Below are 20,917 nucleotides of genomic sequence, written 5' to 3' on the forward strand. Positions count from 1 at the left end.
ACATCTACTCATTCAAGACCTCTATCAGATCCCCCCTCAGCTGTCTCTTCTCCAAGCTGAACAGCCCTAACCTCTTCAGCCTTTCCTCATAGGGAAGCTGTTCCATCCCCTTTATCATTTTGGTTGCCCTTCTCTGTACCTTCTCCATCGTAACTATATCGTGTGGTCTCTCCATGGAGCGATATAGAGGCATTATGACATTTTCCCTTCTATTAACCATTCCCTTCCTAATATTCTACTTGCTTTTTTGACTGCTGCAGCACACTGAGCTGATGATTTTAAAGTATTATCCACTATGCTGCCTAGATCTTTTTCCTAGGTGGTAGCTCCTAATATGGAACCTAACCGTGTAACTACAGCAACGGTTATTTTTCCCTATATGCAACACCTTGCACTTGTCCACATTAAATTTCATCTGCCATTTGGATGCCCAATCTTCAAGTCTTGCAAGGTCCTCCTGCAATGTATCACAGTCTGCTTGTGATTTAACTACTCTGAATAATTTTGTATCATCTGCAAATTTGATAACCTCACTCGTCGTATTCGTTTCCAGATCATTTATATATATATTGAAAAGCACCGGTCCAAGTACAGATCCCTGAGGCACTCCACTGAGAAAATTGACCATTTAATCATACTCTCTGTTTCCTGTCTTTTAACCAGCTTGTAATACATGAAAGGACATCGCCTCCTATCCCATGACTTTTTAGTTTTCGTAGAAGCCTCTCATGAGGGACTTTGTCAAACGCCTTCTGAAAATCCAAATACACTACATCTACCGGTTCGCCTTTATCCACATGTTTATTAACTCCTTCAAAAAAATGAAGCAGATTTGTTAGGCAAGATTTCCCTAGCTCCTTCAATAATCGGTGCGCCTAGCTCAATTTGTGCGCTCGAGTTGAACGGCGAGGCGAGTCGGGTCAAGATGGTGACCTCCTCGGAGGGTCTCCACGTGGGTAGACCCTCGGGAACAGCTGGGGCCTAGCCCTGCTAGGGCGGATCAACCCAGCGGCACTGGCTCCGATCAGCGGCCTGTGCTCCTCTTCGATCCTCGGAGACCGTTTACATAGAAGATTTCTACCTTACCTTGTCTTCGGCGCTTCCCGGTTTCGTCCCGGGCGGTCTCCGGCTGCGGGGGAAGAGGGCAAATACCTTCATCGCCGCGCTTGAGGAATGCACCCGCTGCCTCTCAACCGTGCCTGAAATCAGGGGCTAAGTCCCTGCTGAGATTTGGCCACCGGACCGAGGCTCACCTCTGAGGGACCACGGAAATCACCTCAGGAATCTCAACTGGGGGAGGGACCCGAGGGTATCACCGCAGGAGAGCGGGGCTAGTCTTCAGGTAAACTTTTCTTCTTAAATTTGGGTTTTTCTTTGAATTTTGGTTCTAACGCTCAGAGAGCGTGCAGATAGTCCCTAACTGCTTTGGAGACGGAAAATACTGAGGAGCTGCACTTCCTGCAGGGGTATATGTACTAGGGGCTGACGTCAGATTGAAATCTGATCCGTCTCCAACTACTAACAGGAGTACACTATACCCATTGGTCCTGAGTCCATCTGCTACACGCTAGGAAATAAAAGATACCAGCCCCTCACACTCATTCCCCCCTCCAAGCACATCCCTAGCCCACACACACACTCACTCCCCTCTCCGAGCACATCCCTGGCCCCCCCACACACACACACTCACTCATTCCCCTCTCCGAGCACATCCCTGGCCCACACACACACTCTCACTCATTCATTCATTCCCCTCTCCGAGCACATCCCTGGCCCCCCACACACTCACTCATTCCCCTCTCCGAGCACATCCCTGGCCCCCACACACTCACTCATTCCCCTCTCCGAGCACAATCCTGGCCCCCACACACTCACTCATTCCCCTCTCCGAGCACAATCCTGGCCCCCACACACTCACTCATTCCCCCCTCCCAGCACATCCCTGGCCCCCACATTCTCATTCATTCCCCTCTCCCCACCCCCCCTCCAAGCACATCTCTGGCCCCCACACACTCACTCATTCCCCTCTCCCCACCCCCCTCCAAGCACATCTCTGGCCCCCACACACTCACTCATTCCCCTCTCCCATCACATCCCTGGCCCCCACACTCTCATTCATTCCCCTCCCATCACATCCCTGGCCCCCACACTCTCATTCCCCCCTCCCAACATACTAATGCCTCCCCTCCTGATACCTGGCTGTAGCTGCACAGTCTGAAGATTCCTTTGCTGTTGCCCTCCAATGCCCTGCTGCTGGCCTTCCCGTTCCAGGTCTGCCAACAAAAATGTGCTCGCGAGGTATCCATCAACAAGGCTTGCAGCTCCCTATTTGAATCCTGCTCTGATTGGCTTACTGCTGCAATATAGGGATAGGGTGTGCCTGCTATGGACAGGCTTCATCGCAGCAGCAGCCAATCACTGTGACATCAGAGCACAAGTCCCGCCCAACAAGCCCCAAAAAAACGTGACTGGCAGAAAAAATAGCCCAATTAAAAGCAACCCGCGAATCGGAAAAAAAAAACGCGAATGACTAGGAAAAGAAGCCCAATCTCGCGGTAAATAAGCGAGGTTGGCAGCGGCCGGAAGTCTTGGTCATATGATATAAACATGGCCGCGCTGGGCTGCTTCTAATCTTATCGCACCTTGGCCGCCCTCAGTAAAGAATTAATACCTGCCTGGGGGTTTTTTTTCCGTTCTCTACTGATGTTTGTGATGTCATTGATCGTCCGCACAACCACGTGTAGAATTTTTTTTTTGGGGGGGGGGGGCAAACTATAAACGGGGTCTTCGAGTTTTCCCCTCTGGGTCCGGTGAGTGCTGACACTTTTCGCTTGTGCTGGACCTGAGGAAGGGAGAGCAGGTCTCGAAATCTGTTCAAGAAATGTTTTGAGGTAGTCCAATAAAAAGGTATAACCGTATATATATATATATATATATCCTTCCCCCCTGTAGTTACAACCCCTGTTTTTAAAACATATGTGTTTTCTGTAAAGTCACAACCTATGTTTTAATATCACTGTGTTTTTGGTAAAGCATCTTCCTGCTACTGTTATGTTTTGAATGTAAACCGATATGATGTTTCTAACGAATGTCGGTATAGCAAAAACTTTACATAAATAAATATATTTCTCTGTTTCTGTGCAATTCACTTCGGCAACAATCTGCAAAGTTAAAAGAGTCTGGAAACAATTGATTTCACTCAGTTTCTTCCTCCAAAACTGGAAGTCGTGTTATTTTTCACATATATCTCACGAGAATATTTCCAAAGATTGAAAAACATTACTTGGCCTAAAAACAAAATTAAAATGTACTGCTATGAACAGAGAAAGCAGTAACTGCAGCTATCACCTATGCCAAGATATAGGGCACGGGGTTACGGGCAGTAACTGGACAAAAGAACACCAGACTCAAAAGGGCAGTGAGATGTGCCCCCCCCCTGCTTATCTCCTTGAGCTGTCACTCTGCTTACCCATCCCTTTTAATGGCCTTGTTTGGGGTTAAAAATGTAGGACAACAAAAAGGAAAGAGAACAAGCCACTCAGCTAATATGAAATTAGCCTAAAGTTTTCTTTTCTTGCAATTTCCTGATCCAGTAGTTTACAGTAAGAGCACTGATTAGCAGCAGGCAACATAGTAAATGATGGCAGAACAAGACCAACCAACCTATGTTTTTGGGACCTGCAAAAGCAAGTTTGGATCTTTCCATATACCTGGACCCTTAAGAGATAGAGGTACTGGTCCCTGGTTCTGATTCTCTAAGGTATGAAACAAAAAGTGGAATAGTAAGATAGTAATGACAGTAGAAAAAGACCAAATGGTCCATCCAGTCTGCCCAGCAAGTTTCTTATGGTAGTAACTGCTGCTTCTTGCAGGTTACCCCATGTTTCTGTTAAGGTGCTTGTAAACTTTCTTGCTCCTTTTTATCACTATGATAAAATGAAAAAGATTTATGGTTAACCTTGTGCACTGCTGCTGTAATGCCTACACAGCAATTAACAGAATAGTCTCATTTTGAAGAGGAGGTGCTTAAATTTCTTGATATTATTAATCACAAAAAAAGAAATCTTAATTTGTCTTTTCTCTTGCAGGTCATTAAGATATTTCCTTGGGGATGAATGCCATTGTTGCTCTCTGTCACTTCTGTGAACTCCATGGCCCTCGCACGCTCTTTTGCACAGAGGCTCTGCACTCCCCCCTGCCACAAGGCGCTGGGAGTGGTGACAGCCCTGGGCAAGGGGAGCAGGTAGAAGAAGAGGAAGGTGGCATTCAGATGAGCAGCAGGATACGCTCACACAGTCCAGCTGAGGGTGCCAGCACTGACTCCAGCAGCCCAGGGCCCAAGAAATCTGACATGTGTGAGGCACGTGCATACCCTTTTCCATTTGGGAGATTTGCATGCCACAGGACTCTGATAGCATGGGCTGTTTTTTTTCTACCAACTTTCAATTAAATAAAGTCCATAAACAGTTATTAGCCTGGTAGACTTGGAAATAGATCCAGCTATTGAAGATCTGCTGAGTAGTTGATGAATCTTGGTCTGACCCAATATGGCAACTTCTTATGTTCTTAAATTAAAAAAAACAAAAAACCCAGGAGTGAACAACCACTGATATTTGATCAGTCCTCAGATTATGTCTAGAATTAAACCTTATTCCCAAAACAGTAATGACATTTTTAGGACAAATTACAATTCCTGATAACGAGGGAAAATTGTTCAGAGGATGGTTAGTGCTTCCTAATCAGAATGCTTCTGTTTTTGATAGATTAGGTTTAAATTTATGATCCACTTAGCAATAAAAGCTAAACAATTATTCATATTAGTCCTCAGAATCTGCAAGGTCAGTAAATTCCACAAGTTGGATATTGTCAGCATAAATATAGCAATTGATCCCTTGTTCATGTATCATGTGGCTAATGGCACCCAGATACAAGTTAAAAGGACCAGGAACCAATATATTTTATGAATGTTAGCCTGTTTCATATTGTCTGCAGTTTCATCACTTCTGATTTTATGAATGTTAGACTGGTTCCTGCAAGATGCATGTTTTTAAACAGAATAAACAACAACAGTTTTGGGGCAGTATCTTCTAGCTCCCCCGAAACTCTTAAAGATTCTGATAGACAAATAGTAAAATAATTCCAAGGTCTTTTGCTCCAACCTCAAATTTCCTAGCATGTAGCCAGATGGACTCAGGACCAATGGTTTATACTGCCCTGCCAGCAGATGGAGACTGAGTCAGATTTCAAAGCTGATGTCACCCTAGATACACCCCTGCAGTGACCTCAGCCCTTCAATATTCTCTTCAAAAGCCATACTCGCCCAGCCTACTAAGTACAAAATACAGTTAAAGCTGGGCGCACGGCTGTGTGTGCACCTTGCCGCGTCCTGGCTAGGCACCCACAATCTGTGCGCATAAAATTTTAAGTGCAAGCCGATCGAACTCAGTTAACGCCGCCAATGGCTCTGGCAGCCAAGAAACAAGCACCTTTCTCTCTGCGCTGCTTGTCATATTAGGGCTTCACAGTCTGACCTGGATTCCAACTTATGTCAACACTGAGGAAGCCCAGGGAGAGTTGGCCTCCCCGGACTTTGCTAAGCCCGACTTCTTTCATTCAGAGGATGGGTTAGCCACAGCCTTAACTGGAAATATCCTGGATCTGAGTACTCCCGGAACTGGATCATCCTTGGGAGAGGGAAATTCAGCGGCAACTACCCCAGTACCTCCTGGGCTAGGCATGGACACCTGGCTGCCTTCTCTTGGGTGGAATTTTTCCAGGGCCTTCAAGCCTTCATACAGGCACAGTCTGCTACCTCTCTTGCCCCTGTCCAGACGGAACCTCAGCCAGTAAGCTCTCCCTCTCCCAATCCTATTGGCAAACCTCGAGGCATGCCTCGTCTCACCAAGTCTATTCTTGGCAGGGACACTGATGGCACAAACGAAGAGGAGGATACAGGCTCCTTGGAAGATGGGGAAATTCCCCCTGGTTTAGAACTGTGTTGGACCATGTTATGGTTTTCCATAGAGATGAATTGCCGGCCCTGGTTTCCCAGACCCTGAAGATGCTGGGAGTTCCTGGGGCAGACTGTAGATGGAACCAAAGAGCCCCATTCTGATTTCTCTACAGAAAGCCTCTTGCAACTTTCCAGTACTGGAAGCCAGCAAGTTTTAAAGGGGGACAAGCATTAAAAGTTCTATACCCACTGGATCTGGTAGTGAGAGAGTGGATGCGCTGGTCTGTGCCGTCTCTAAGCGAACAACTATCTCAGTGGAGGGAGGACTGGCCTAAAGGATGCACATGATAGACTGATGGAGTCCATCCTTAAACAGGCCTTTGACGCAGTAACAATGACCTTACAGACTGCTTCTTGTTGTGCCCTGGTAGCTCGTTCGTGACTACTCCTCTCTCAGGAAATGGATGACTTGGGGGTGAATTCCAGAGCGGTCAAAGAACCCGCCACTGCCTTTTTAGCTGACGCGGCTCAGTTCTAGTCCATAATTTGGCTAGAGGAGTGGCCTCAGTGGTGGCGGCGGCCAGAAAACAGCTATAGCTGCGGAATTGGTCAGCAGACGCAGCCTTCCAAGGCAAATCTTACAAAGATGCCCTTTAAAGGATCACTTCTTTTCAGAAGTGAATTGGAAAAGCTGGCCAGTTAATGGGGTGAATCTCCAGTTCCCTGGCTACCAGAAGATAAGAGAAAGCGCCCCTCGCCTATGAGGGGTCAATCCAGGAGCTCCCAATACTTTCGCCCCTACAGAAACTTGACCTTTGGGAGGTCTCAGTCCTTTCGTGGTCAACAGCCCAAGAGAGGGGCAGGTTCGTCCCGAACCCCCCAGTGAAAATTTGCTGACCAACCCTCAGAACGAGGAGATAGGGGGACGACTGTCCCTCTTCTACCAGAGGAGGGTCGTGATTGCTTTGGACAAATGGGTACTGGAGGTCATACGAGAAGTATATGCTCTGGAATTTCACAGCACTCCTTGGGACATATTCATGATGTCTCCTTGCCACTCCCAGCACAAGACACAGGCAGTGGAGACAACTCTTTTAAGGCTCCTCAGGATGAGGACTATAATCCCAGTACCTGCACCCCAGGAAAATACAGTGCATTATTCCATCTATTTCATTGTACCCAATAAGGAAGGTTTCTTTCGCCCCGTCCTGGACCTCAAGAGCGTCAGCCGACATCTACGAGTGAATCATTTATGCATGGAAACCCTATGTTCCTTGATAAGGGCCGTACAATTGAGAGTTTTTAACCTCCCTGGACCTATCCTACATATTCCAGTCTGTTAAGAACACCAACGTTTCCTACGTTTTGTGGTACTGGGTCACCATTATCAGTTCGGGCTCTGCCCTTTGGCCTAGCCACCGCCCCCAGAACATTCCCCAATATTATAGTGGTCATAGCAGCAGCATTGAGAAAAGAGGGAATCCTGGTGCACCTGTACTTGGACGACTGGCTGATCCGGGCCAAGTCCATGGAAAAGAGTCTCAGGGTGACCAACAGGAACTCGGTTGGGTTGTAAACCTGGACAAAAGGAGTCTCAAGCCCTCCCAGTCCTTGGAATATCTGAGAGTCCAGTTCAACACCAAACAGGGCAAGGTCTTCCTTCCGACCACGCAGATAAGGAAGTTGATGCCCCAAGTGCATCAGTTGATGAGCACGATACACCCTACGGTGTGGAGTTATCTCCAAGTTCTCGGTTTGATGGCGGCAACCCTGGAGGTGGTGCCGTGGGTGAGGGCACACATGCGACCACTTCAGCGCTCACTACTGTCATGTTGGAACCCGCAATGTGAAGACTATTCGATTTGCTTCCACTTACTGATGAGAGTATGCTCTCCGCTCCAGTGGTGGCTACAGGAAGCTCATCTGAGCAAGGGTATACCCCTGTCTGTCATTTGAATGTCTGTAGACTTTTGATGCGGTATCTGAAAGTTTCAGAACTGGTCTGAAAGATGGACCATTTGTTTGTCCTTCACGGTGGAAGGAAGCAGGACAAACCAGCTTCGCGGGCTTCCATAGCTTGCTGGATTAAGGAGGTCATCACGGGAGCCTTTGTGGAGGGAGGAACGCCATTATCTTAGGTTAAAGCTCATTCCACTAGGGCTCAGGCAGTCTCATGGGTGGAAGTTAGACTGCTGTCTCCCGTCGATATCTGCTGAGTGGCGACTTGGTCCTCTGTGCACACCTTCTCCAGGTTCTATTGCCTGGACTTACAGGCCTGAGAGGATTCAGCCTTTGCAAGGGCGGTGTTAACCGGACTGTGGGCAGCCTCCCACCTCGACTGGAGTTGCTTTTTTGCATCTCATTGTTCCTGAGTCCATCTGGCTACACGCTAGGAAATGGAGAAATTACTTACCTGTTAATTTCGTTTTCCTTAGTGTAGACAGATGGACTCAGCATCCAACCCATGGTGCCTGGGATTCGCCTTTGGAGTGGATATGAATTCCAAGAGATTATGGGTAAGAAGTCATCCAATCCCTAGATCAGGGCATCTGTATTCTTACTGGGGTTCAGTGTTTATGATTGGTTGAGTACAGTTACAGTTATCCATTTTTAATCATATTTTAAATCAAGTTTTTTCAATAGTAGGTCCACACTAGCTTTTGAAGAGAATACTGGAGGGCTGAGGTCACTGCAGGGGTGAATCTAGGGTGACAGCTTTGCAACCTGACTCTGTCTCCATCTGCTGGTAGGGGAACACATAACCCATTGGTCCTGAGTCCGGCTGTCTACACTAAGGAAATCAAAATTATCAGGTAAGTAATTTCTCCATTCTGTAAACGTTGCAGTAACAACACCTGGCTAATTTGAGTCACGCGCAAATCTCATATCTAGCGAGATATGTGCCTCTTCTCCTGGATTTGACTTTTTTCGAATTTCATTAGTCAAAGACACCAAAATAGATCTAAAACCAGACTGCCTTGGATGCAAAGCCTTTGTTTTTGTTTAAAAAAAAAATTCAATTAATTGGTAATAGATCACTTTTTCAATAAATTCAGATAAGAATGGTAAATTAGAAATTGGCTGATAGTTCAGGTTAGAGGCATCCAGGTCCACCTATGTAACAACTGGCTGAATGACTGCTTTTAATGAGAGTAAGACCCTCTGTTCAAGGCTTGTATTTACTATAGCTGATAAATAGCGAGAAAATCAAATTCAGGATGCATAGGATTGAATACAGAGGTAGAGGACCTCTTATCCTGGAGTAGTTCTTGTATTCTTATGGGATGATTTTATTAAAATGGGGCAACTTACTGCTCAGGGGTTTCTGCATAAAAAGATGAAATCCTTCTACAGTACTCAGGGATAAGGGATGCCTCTCTGATTGTCTATTGACGGGAGGATTGTGTTTCTTACATCTAGGGCTGCCGGTCTCTCGCAGCAGGACATCCCGGGTACATCAGTCACGATAAAGAGACATCAATCAAGTATGTCAGTCACCAGCACCCGAACCACCCGCAGTTATTCAGCATTGTTCGTCAGGCCTGTGTGCGCAGCCTGAGCTGTGAGGTAATGCTTGCAAAACATTCAGGCTACACAAACATCTGTCTGGAATGGTTTAGATGCAGTGAATCCCATGTACAAACATGGTCTATACTTGCTTTGCATAAGTGTGTAAGTGGCATGAAAAACCTAACATGCTGCGAGTTAGGTGGGTTTAAAAAATGTTTACACAATTTGTAATATGCATCATAATAAAGAAAATGAGAGTTAGTTGGTTAACTTATGCAGCTAACTCTGCTCTTGCCTAGAATGCCCCCGTCTTATCCAGCTAAATTCTAGTTACCTGGCTAGATAAGTGCTGATTCCCTGTACATACCCGGATCTATCCAGACAGTGGGTTGAGCCTCTTGTCCAGCAGATGGAGACAGACAAAAACTGAAAGAGTATCCTATATCAGGACAGAGCCTACCCTGCATCCCCTCACTACGTTCCCGTTCCATCCTATGCACAAGCTGCTGCTCCTTTGGGAATGGGAGTCTCCAGAGGCGGGGCTCCAAGTGGGAAGGGCAATGGACAAGCTCTATCCTCTCCCTGTTGAATGCTTAGAGATGCTTAAAATTCCCAAAGTGGATTCCTCCGTCTCCGCTGTTATTACACACACCATGGCGAGCCATGGCATTGAAGGATGTTCAGGACCACAAACTTGAGTTTTATCTCAAGCGCATCTTTGAAGTCCTGGCCTTAGGAGTCCGGGCGACTGTCTGCAGAGGTGGAGCAGGCAGAAAGGCTGGAGGCGGCAGTGGCGTATGGGGCTGATGCCCTTTATGATTTGCTCCAAGTGCAGGCCAGGGCTATGGTTTCCACAATATCAGCCAGAAGACTCTTCTGGCTCTGCAATTAGGCTGCAGATTCCTCCTCCAAGTCGCAGTTGGGCATGCTTCCCTGCAAGGGAAAGCTGCTTTTTGGTGAGGACCTTGAGCAGCTTATTAAATCCTTGGGAGAAAACAAGGTTCATAAGCTGCCAGTGGACCGCCCAAAGCAGTCTAGGTCTTTCTTTCCTTCGCGCTCTCGCTTTAGAGGTCAGCGTCCGTATAATAGCAGTGCGCGGGGATCCTTTCCAAGAAGTATTTTCTCCAAATCCCAGTCCTGGTCTCATTCCTTTCGTGGCCGTCGTCCCTTCTGGGATGCCAACCCACAGCACTCGACCACAAAGACCTCTCCACAATGAGATACGGCCAGCCCATTCCTCCGTTCCAAACTTAGGTGGAAGGTTGTCCCTGTTTCTAGAGGAATGGCTCAAGATTATGAGGGATCAGTGGGTCCTAGAGGTGATAGAGAAAGGTTACACATTAGAATTTGCCCGGGACCTACCGGATCTTCACATAATCTCTCCCCTCGAATGGAGACCCTGAGGGCGGTGATAGCGGCAATTCACTCGGGTCAATATCTGGCCTTCCTCGACTTAATGGAGGCTTACCTGCACATTCCGATACACTGCGACCATCAGAAGTATCTCAGATTCTATACTCTGGGACAACACTTCCAGTTCCGGGTGCTCCCATTTGGCCTCGCCACCGTGCCTCGCTCGTTCACCAAGATCATGGTGGTGGTGGCGGCCGCTCTCCGTCGGGAAGGAGTCCTGGTCCACCCTTACCTGGTCGATTGGCTCATCCGGGCCAAGTCGGAGACTCTCTGCGGGTTGGCAGTCGACTGAGTTCTGGCCTCCCTGTCCTCCCTCGGGTGGATAGTCAACTTTTCCAAGAGCAATCTACAGCCCTCCCAGATCCTGGAATTCCTGGAAGCATGCTTCAACACCCGGGTCGGCAAGGCCTTCCTGCCGGACTCTCGGGTGCTCAAACTTGTGGATCAGGTGCGTAAATTTCTCTGTCTCTCACTACCCACAGCGTGGGATTATCTTCAGGTCCTGGGGTCCAAGGCTTCCACTATCGATCTGGTTCCTTGGGCTTTTGCACATATGCATCCATTACAGAAAGCTTTGCTGTTATAAGAACATAAGAAAATGCCATACTGGGTCAGACCAAGGGTCCATCAAGCCCAGCATCCTGTTTCCAACAGTGGCCAATCCAGGCCATAAGAACCTGGCAAGTCCCCAAAAACTAAGTCTATTCCAAGTTCATTTAGAGAATAGGCCCGTGGCCCTTGCAGGGAGCCCTTTCTTCGTTTTTCTGATACAGGGGTCTCCCTTATGACGGTATCATCTTTCTTGCCGAAGGTTGTGTCTTCCTTTCACGTCAGTCAGTCGGTTGAACTTCCTGCATTTTCTTCTGAGGACATTGCGAACACACCTGCGGCGCTTTGATGTAAAACGGGTACTGCCGCAATACTTGCAGGTTACAAATGAGTTTCGGGTCTCTGATCATCTATTTGTCTTATGGAGTGGCCCAAATAGAGGGAACAAGGCTTCTAAGGCTACGATTGCCCGCTGGCTAAAGGAGGCGATTGCCTTGGCCTATATCTGTCGGGGCCGGACGCTTCCGGAGGGCTTAATGGCCCACTCTTTGTGTTCACAGGCTACTTCTTTGGCGGAGAGTCAGGAAATCTGCAGGGCGGCTACTTGGAAGTCTCTGCATACTTTCGCTCGTCATTATCGCCTTGATGTGCAGGCGCCAGTTTTTGGCTCCTTCGGAAGGCAAGTGCTTTGAGCGGGACTGTCTCGGTCCCACCCGGTTTAGGGAAGCTTTGGTACATCCCACTGTCTGGACTGATCCGGGTACGTACAGGGAAAGGAAAGTTAGTTCTTAATTTTCATTCCTGTAGTACCACAGATCAGTCCAGACTCCCTCCCGTGCACTACCTGCGACGTCCGCTCGAAGATTTTCTCTTTACAGTTTATTGGATACCTCGACTTCCTATCATAACGTTAAGGCACCTGAAGCATCTCCTAGATGAATATGGATATATATACAAGAGCGATTATATACAGAGTTTTTTGAATTGTTCAAATTATCAGTTATTTGTTGCTTCTTGATCTTAGCTTGGTTATCTTTATATTTATCTGCTTTGATAACGTTTATACTGAGGAGATGCAGGGTAGGCTCTGCCTGATATGGGATACCCTTTCAGTTTTGGTCTGTCTCCATCTGCTGGACAGGAGGCTCAATCCACTGTCTGGAAGTGATCCGTGGTACATGATCGGTAAAACACCAAGGATTCTGTATTATCACAAATCTTTACAAGCTTCCCAACTCAGGCCGAGTTTCGCTCTTGTGTGAGCTGCTTCAGGGGCTATTATAAATATGAACAGATAAAATTAACACATAAAGACATTTAAAATGCACTAACAGAATACAAACTTTAAATAATAATGAATAATAAATAATAAAAACATAGTAAAAACAAATAAATAACATACCAACTGTCCAACCACTAAAATAAAATAACAAAAGAACATATCAAAAAGTGTTTTACCGATCTTCTACTCTTTGGTCGCTACTTGCAATATTGGATCGGTTTCCGGTTTGTTTCTCTGATCCGTAGTACTACAGGAAAGAAAATTATCAGGTAAGAACTAATTTTCCTATAGTTATCCATCTAAATGGCTTTTGAATATGGACTGCAAGGGATTTTTTTATTACTATAGTTCGTATGTTTATAGTTAATTACTGTGATGCATTCTCCTTGTACCTGGAACATGTGCCGGTTGAAACTGCCACGGGATTCCAGCTGTGTGGTTTGATGTTCAGCAGCGTTGAGTTTCCCTCTCCCAGGTGTGCCCTGGACGCGAAGGCCCTATCTTTTTCGGAGATGAACAGCATGGCTTTGTCTTCAGCCACACCTTTTTCATCAAGGACAGCTTGGCCCGTGGCTTCCAGCGCTGGTACAGCATTATTGTCATCATGATGGACCGTATCTATCTGATTAATTCCTGGCCCTTCTTGCTGGGCAAGATCCGGGGCATCTTGGACGAGCTACAAGGGAAGGCTCTAAAGGTAGATGAATGACTACTGGAGCTGGGGGACTTGGGTTTAGAGGAGAGGATGGGAGGCTATTTAGGAATGCAGACAGCAAAGTACAGTGTAGAATATAAAAAAGCCTGACGTTCATGTTCAAATGCTTTTTCACTTCCTCTCTTGCTACTGATCCCATCAGTTAATAAATATGACATGGGTCTGAGAGTTACATTTTTCTTGTGCAACTGAAAACCAAACTGGAGAAAGAGAGGGAGGCAGAATGATGGGAAGCCTGAAATACAGGGTGCTTATTCAGCATACGTAAAGCATTCGACATGAGAGTGCTTACAGGTGAAGAGTCCCTTCCTGAAAGAGCTTATAGTCTGAATGGATACTTGTGAGAGTGGGGAGGTTCTGCTGGTTCTCAGTCCCTTACTTTCGCTACTAGGCCACTCCCTCTCCCTGTAGCGCAGTTTGGTAAAATACAGGCCTCAAAATCTTACCAACAAAAGCTTTAAGGCCTCATCCAACGCTTTCCACCCAGCCCATGAAAACACATTTCTAGTTGGTGGTAAGGATGCTGCCTGCAGGTTCAGGACTTGCGGGGTGAGCCTGGCTTGTGCATGCAGTGTGTGGCAGTTCTCCTTTTTTCTGCCAGGTCTTTGAAGCCGAGCAGTTTGTGTGCCCCCAGCGTGCCCAGCGGATGAATACAGCTTTCACACCGTTCCTGCACCAGAGGAATGGAAATGCAGCCCGGTCCCTCACCTCCCTGACCAGAGATGAGAACCTCTGGGCCTGTCTGCATACCACTTTTGCATGGTACCTTTGCCAATTTACCTTAAAATAGGGTGGCGGCGGGGGGGAAATATACTGCCCTCTCTATCGCACCATTATTTGATTGATTTTAAAGAGCGTGGCTGTAATAAGATATTATATACTCTGTGCCTTGTTACTTTATGTAATTGGCCTTAGGCCTGCCTTCAGGCAAAGGTGCAATATCAAATGCTTATAAAAAAAAAATGTTAGTGCGCTGGCTGCGAGAGCGTCAGAGGATAACCATCCCTGTAACAGTTATGTTTAAAAACCGATTTGTTTGGCTCTTTTTCTCCAGGCTCCTGAAAGCATGTGGCAGCCGACTGACTGAGAAACTGTTAGAGGGAGCCCCCACTGAAGACACATTGGTTCAGATGGAGAAACTTGCTGGTATGTCTTCAGGCCTTGGGAGCCTGCTCATGAAACGTGGCTATTATCAGCAGTAAAATACGAGTGCTTACAACAGAAGGTGACTTTAGTTAAACCGGATCCATGCATAGGACAGAGAGGCGACGACACATCAGAATTACATCTTCCAGCTAGGACTGGTCTCAGTGGCTGTGTTATTACTGCCTGGCTTGTTTTCTTGCAGAGCTGGAGGAGGAATCTGAGGCCTGGGAGGGCTCTGAGGGAGAGGAGGGAAACCCTTGTCCCCAGACAGCTGCAGGGGAAGGGCGAGAGCTGACAAAGTGTCCCACAGGTGCCTCCCTGCTTTCGGAGTGCAGCTGGAATGTGCCTCCCCACAGGCTGCCAGTCTTCAGGTCACTCAGGCATATGAGGCAGGTGAGAGATGAAAGTGATGGCCTTGCACTCATTGAGCAGCTTTGGGGCAGAAGAGCCTCCCTGGAACAGAAATTCACACGGCAGTCTGTCGTCTTTGTTTGCAGGTGCTGGGAGCTTCAGCTTTCCGCATGCTAGCATGGCACGTGCTTATAGGAAACCAGGTGATCTGGAGAGGGCACGACCGGGAGCTCATTCAGTCAGCCTTAGATGTCCTGCAGGTGGGCTCAGATTCTCTTCTTTTTTCCCCTCACAGCTCCTTTCACCCAAACAGGGTTCCAGTGCGCTTTATAATGTATTCCTTCACAAATAAGCATATAGCATTTGACAAGGTCCCTCATGAGAGACTTCTTAGGAAATTAAAAAGTCTATTGTGGATTGCCAACTGATTAAAAGATAGAAAACAAAGAGTAGGGCTAAATGGTAAATTTTCCCAGTGGAAAAAGGTGATCTGTTCTAGGACCACTGCTTTTTAATATATTTATAAACGACCTGGAAATGGGAAGAACAAGTGAGGTGATACATTTGCCGATGACACAAAATTATTCAAAATTGTTAAATCACAAGAGGATTGTGAGAAATTGCAAGAGGATATTGCAAAACTGGGAGACTGGGCATGCAAATGGCAAATTAAATCTAATGTGGAAAAATGCAAAGTGATGCACCTAGGGAAGAGTAACCCAAATTACAGCCGCACAATACAAGGTTCTACATTAGGAGTCACCATTCAGGAAAAGGATCGAGGCGTCATTGTTGAGCATACATTGAAATCTTCTGCTCAGTGTGCAGCAGCAGCAGCCAAGAAAGCAAATAAAATGCTAGGAATTATCAGGAAAGGAATGGAGAATAAAGCAGAAAATGTTCCCTGTACGTACCCAGATCAGTCCAGATTCCTGGACTGCCAGCAGATGGAGATAGAGAAAGTTTCACTGACACTGCAGGTGACCCAGTGTGCCACCTGCAGTCCCTCAGTATTTCTCTGTCTCCAGCAGATGGTAGATGGTGTAAAACTTGCAGTCTGGAGAGAGAGGAAAAAAAATTAAGACAACATTTGTGGATTCTCCAAGGGGTGGGGGTGAGGTCTTGGTGGGGCCATCCCCCCTGGTTTCAGTGTTGAAATCTTCTGCTCAGTGTGCAGCAGCAGCCAAGAAAGCAAATAGAAAGCTGGGGATTATTAGGAAAGGAGCGGGGAATAAAACGGAGAATATCATAATGCTTCTGTATCACTCCATAGTGCAACCTCATCTTGAGTATTGTGTGCAGTTCTGGTCACCACATCTCAAGAAAGATACAGCAGAATTAGAAAAGGTACAGAGAAGGACGACCAAGGTGATAAAGGGGATGGAACAATTCCCCTATGAAGAAAGGCTGAAGAGGTTAGGGCTCTTCAGCTTGGGGAAGAGACGGCTGAGGGCAGATATGATAGAGGTCTATAAAATAATGTGAAATGGAATGAGTAAACATTAATCAGTTGTTTACTCTTTTGAAAAGTACAAAGACCAGGGGACACACAATGAAGTTACAGGGTGATACATTTAAAACAATAAGAGAAAATATTTTTTTTACCCAACGCATGCATTGCCAGAAAATGTGATGAAAGCTATTAGTGTAGCTGTGTTTAAAAAAGGTTTGAACAAGTTCCTGGAGGAAAAGTCCATAAACCGTTATTAAGGTGGAGTTGCAGAAATCCACTGCTTATTCTTGGGATAAGCAGCGTGGAATCCACCTACCCCCCTTGGGATCCTCCCAGGTACTGTGACCTAGATTGGCCACTGTTGGAAACAGGACACTGGTCTTGATGGATCCTTGGTCTGACCCAGTATGGCAAGTCTTATGTTCTTAGCCACCTCAGTTGGTTGGTGGGGAATATGTTTGTGATTTATAGAGCTGCAGCCCCATGCTGCAGTGTAACTGGCCCAGTGTCTCTGTAACACTTTGCATCTTCAAAATAGTACAGATGTATTACTTTCACCAAATGCTTAAGAAGTGTTTAAATCCAAAGCTGGATTGAATATAAAGCGGAGGAAAAGGCCTCAGAACCCAAGCATGTCTAGTAGATAAAACTTAAGAACATGTTCTGTATTATTCAATTATAAAAACCTCCAATATTCCTCAATTTTATTTATTCACTAATTTTGGTTTTTAGGGGTTTTTTTGTATGTATGTATATATCTAAAACTTATCTTTGTTTGTTGTCCATTGTGCACCTCAAATTATAGTTACATGCTGCCGACGTTGGCCAAGCATTTCGCCAACAAGACTGCTTCAGGGCATATATGTTCCTTGCAAATTCAGCATCATTTACTCATGGCACTAAATGCTCTCCCTTTGATTTGTTTGACAACTGTCAGCTTCTTATAACTGGATCTGATTGTCAGATGGGAAGTGATTTATGGGTTTTTCATGTCACAAGACTGCAGCACTTCCCATCAGCAGCAATTTTTTGTATCCAGTACTTTTGCATATCCATTTGTACACATCTGGGGCAGGTTTCTCTGGCAGGTTCCTGTCAGAAAAGCAAGATCTGCTTCCAGTAGAAAGCCAGGGTGCCTGGGCCCCTAACCATGCTCATTTCCCTTTGGTTTTTTTTTGTGTGCACGCGTCAGACTATGCTGCCTGTGGGCTGTGTTCGGACTATCCCCTACAGCGACCAGTATGAAGAGACGTATCGCTGTAACTTTCTGGGGCTCAGCCCACAAGTACAGATCCCACCGCATGTACAGTCATCTGGTAAGATCTCTAACCCTGTTGATATTCTCATTCCTACCAGCATATTCAGAAGTGCTGTATATTGTCTGTGTGGGGAGAGGTGTTCCTCACACTCTGCCCATAAGCACCAGACAATTCTTGTTGCTAATCTGCCTGACACTTTCGTGGTAATGTCTGGAAGCTGTGCTTAATCTCTCACTGATATGCAGTGAAGGATGGGTGCTCTTAGGATGGAGACAGCAGGAAAAGGTAAATTTTAAATCCAAATAAGAGGATGATTTGGTGAATTGTACTCTGAGAATAATCATGCATGCTGGCTGCAGCAGTGCAACATTACCAGATGGCACTTTTACCATGAATGCTGATCCCTTAAGTGTGGCTGGGATCGAAGGCTGAGAGGCAGCCCCAGGCACCTATCACAGTAGTATGAAATGTTGTGAATCATGCTAAATCTTGTGCTAAACATCCTGGAAATGTGACCATCACTGGTGAGCGCACTCTGCAGAGTTTCCTAACCAGGCTATTTTTTTTTTTTTACTTGCCTAGAATTTGCTGTGATTGTGGATGTCCGCACTGCCACCCGGTCCAACCTTTACCCGGTTCTGTTTGTGGATGACGAGCCGCTTAGCAAATATGAGTTTGTTGTTGCTAGTGGGAGCCCAGTGGCAACTGATCGAGGTGGGTACTAGAGTTGGGGGTGGGGAGGGGCGGCAGGAGCAGTAGCTCCAATGCTGACCACAAGCTTCAAATGCATTTCAGTGCTCTTGGCCACTAGTTTTCGGAAGCAAAGGGTGGAGGGAGAAATGGATGACATGTTTGTAGGGTCAGTCAGCAGGACGAGCTCAAGGACAGGGGGCACCACGGGTGTCACGGGACTCTGATCCATTGCAGGGTACTTGCTGTGTTTCTAACCATTCTCGCCTTCTGTTTTTCTTCTTGGCTGCTGTCAGTGGGTCCCACCATCCTGAATAAGATTGAAGCAGCTCTAACCAATGAGAACTTGTCCGTGAATGTTGTGGATCAGTGCCTGGTCTGCCTGAAGGAGGAGTGGATGAAGTAAGAGGCCTATACTAAGCTCCTGTTTTATGATGCGGCACTGCTAGCTCCTGGTCGCCTTTCTAAGATCCTCCTTATGCTGGCTAGAGTTATTAATAACAAGTCCTCCCCTACAGGGGACTGGAAGAATTCCTAGTCTGCCAGTGAGGATTCCTGACCTCATTTAGGCTTGCCACAAGCAAACTAATACTGTACACAGAGTATCTAGACATTTTGTATAAATGTATGGAATTGGTGAATTACATCGATTTTATTTTGTGTTATTTTCTTGTGCCTTCTTTATTTTTGAATGCAGTAAAGTGAAGGTTCTCTTCAAGTTTACCAAGGTGGACAGCCGTCCAAAGGAGGACACCCACAAACTGCTGAGCATCCTGGCAGCTGCAGAGGAGGACAACATCAAGCTGCTGAAGTTCTGGATGACGGGTCTGAGCAAGACGTATAAATCGCACCTCATGTCCACCGTGCGCAGCCCCACCTCCTCCGAGTCCAGAAACTAGCTGGGGACCCTGGGCCTGGTCTGCATTCTCCAGGGCTAGCTGGGGAATGGCTGCACTCTCGGCCACAGCAGTGCTCAGTTAGAACTCCAGTTTAACTTTGTAGAGGGACAGTGAGACCTTTCACTGCCCCAGGGTAAGAATAATGCAAAGACGAGCCTGTAGGAGAGCTTTCAAGACAAGTGGGTGGTATTCCCAAATTTTTGTTCCCTGCACATACCCAGATCAGTCCAGACTCCTGGGTTTTGCTCCCTTCCAGCAGATGGAGTCAGAGAAAGTTTCGCAGACGCCACCTGCAGTTCCTCAGTATTTCTCTGTCTCCATCTGGAAGGGAGGCAAAACCCAGCAGTCTGGACTGATCCGATTACATACAGGGAAGAGTCAGTTTTCCTCTACCTAATCCTTACCCATAGCAGTGTGGAAGGCACTTCCCCCAGGGAACAATGTTTGGTTGTTGTGGTAGAAAGCTACGAGCACATGGATTTCAGCCATCCAAATATATTATTGAGGATCTTTCCTTGCAAAGGAAGATGCTTCTGTAGCACTTGATGCACAAAAGATTGTATTTATTTGTATATTTTTTGCTAGCTGATTAATACTGTAGTGGTGATAACAGGGGTTTTGAAGGGTTTAACAGTTTTTTGATTTGGATAATTTCAGCTTAAGCTGTAGTGTTACACATTGTGATTCCCCCTCAGTGCTGCATTAACCCACCTAGGCCTGAAATGGGACCGGTGCCAAACATTCACGAGCAACCTCACACACAGATATTCCCTGCCATGGCCACCTTGTATTGAGGGACTATATTAGCCCTTTGCTATTGCAAAAAAAGAAAGGGACTGGGAAGCTAAGTATGCCCGCCAGTCAGAAAGTCGTTTATCTGCTGATACTAGTTGCACACTTCCTGTGCTTCATCTTCTAATTTCTGTGCAGTAAGTGGAGGTCTGAATAAAAATAAATGTAAACCTGTAAACAAATGAGCTGAATGTAGCGCAGCCAGCCACAAGCACGGTTGTAGGCAGTGATTTGCATTGAGAGGGGAACTGTAAAATGTAATTGTTAAATCCTGCTGCTCTGTGCTTTGCTTGGCTAGAGAGGAATGAGACTTCTCACTTTCTTACCTCTGCTGCGCGCCATAGTAGGTGATGGCAGAAAAAGTCTTTCTAAGTTTCTGTCTAAGTTTAGTTTCTGTCTAAGTTTAGACCTGCTATTGAGCAGATCTAACCTAGACAAATAACTTATCTGGCTAAGTTTCAATATCCCCACTTAGATGGATACATTAGGGGCTAAGTAGTACTTCCCCATTATACTCATTCTCTGCCCACAAGTTATCGGGCTGAGTTCTTAGCTGGATAAATGACTTTGGCTAAGTGGCAGCAGCTGAACAAAGCCAGATGTTCAGTAGCCACCATGTAGCCAAATAAGTCCTTATCCAGCGTAGTAGCATCCATCCTGCTCACGGAGTCTTTTAGGTGGTTGAAATTTGTTATTTCAGTTCATGTCCAGTAAACCACTGCTTCTTTCAGGACGTCCTTAGACAGTGTTGGTTGATTTCAGTTCCTGGCAACGTGGCATTGAACTTTCTCTTCTGCTATGATTTCATTTTTATGTTTGGACATAATTTATTTACTGTCAAATAAAGAAATAATCCACTGGCATTTGCTCGCGTGCTTGTAACAAAAGGAATTCGAGGCTGCTCG

The 20,917-nt window shown here is 46.3% G+C and overlaps 1 protein-coding gene across 2 annotated transcripts; it reads left to right on the plus strand.

The window, feature by feature from the left end:
* Nucleotides 1-2,584: 2,584 nt before the first annotated feature.
* Nucleotides 2,585-20,875, plus strand: FLCN (folliculin). 2 transcript variants are annotated; one of them, XM_029577440.1, is made up of 13 exons: nucleotides 2,585-2,907; nucleotides 3,594-3,760; nucleotides 4,089-4,360; nucleotides 9,374-9,520; nucleotides 13,183-13,404; nucleotides 14,024-14,184; nucleotides 14,477-14,568; nucleotides 14,771-14,961; nucleotides 15,066-15,179; nucleotides 17,565-17,688; nucleotides 18,214-18,345; nucleotides 18,618-18,723; nucleotides 19,019-20,875. In XM_029577440.1, exons 3-13 carry the CDS (start codon nucleotides 4,112-4,114, stop codon nucleotides 19,218-19,220), a joined length of 1,740 nt encoding a protein of 579 aa, XP_029433300.1. In that variant the 5' UTR covers nucleotides 2,585-2,907; nucleotides 3,594-3,760; nucleotides 4,089-4,111; the 3' UTR covers nucleotides 19,221-20,875. The 2 variants fall into 2 exon arrangements, with proteins under 2 accessions (XP_029433300.1, XP_029433299.1); XM_029577439.1 differs by lacking the exon at nucleotides 3,594-3,760.
* Nucleotides 20,876-20,917: the final 42 nt, after the last annotated feature.

This window comes from Rhinatrema bivittatum, chromosome 14, assembly GCF_901001135.1.
Source record: "Rhinatrema bivittatum chromosome 14, aRhiBiv1.1, whole genome shotgun sequence".
NCBI classification, from domain to species: Eukaryota; Metazoa; Chordata; class Amphibia; order Gymnophiona; family Rhinatrematidae; genus Rhinatrema; species Rhinatrema bivittatum.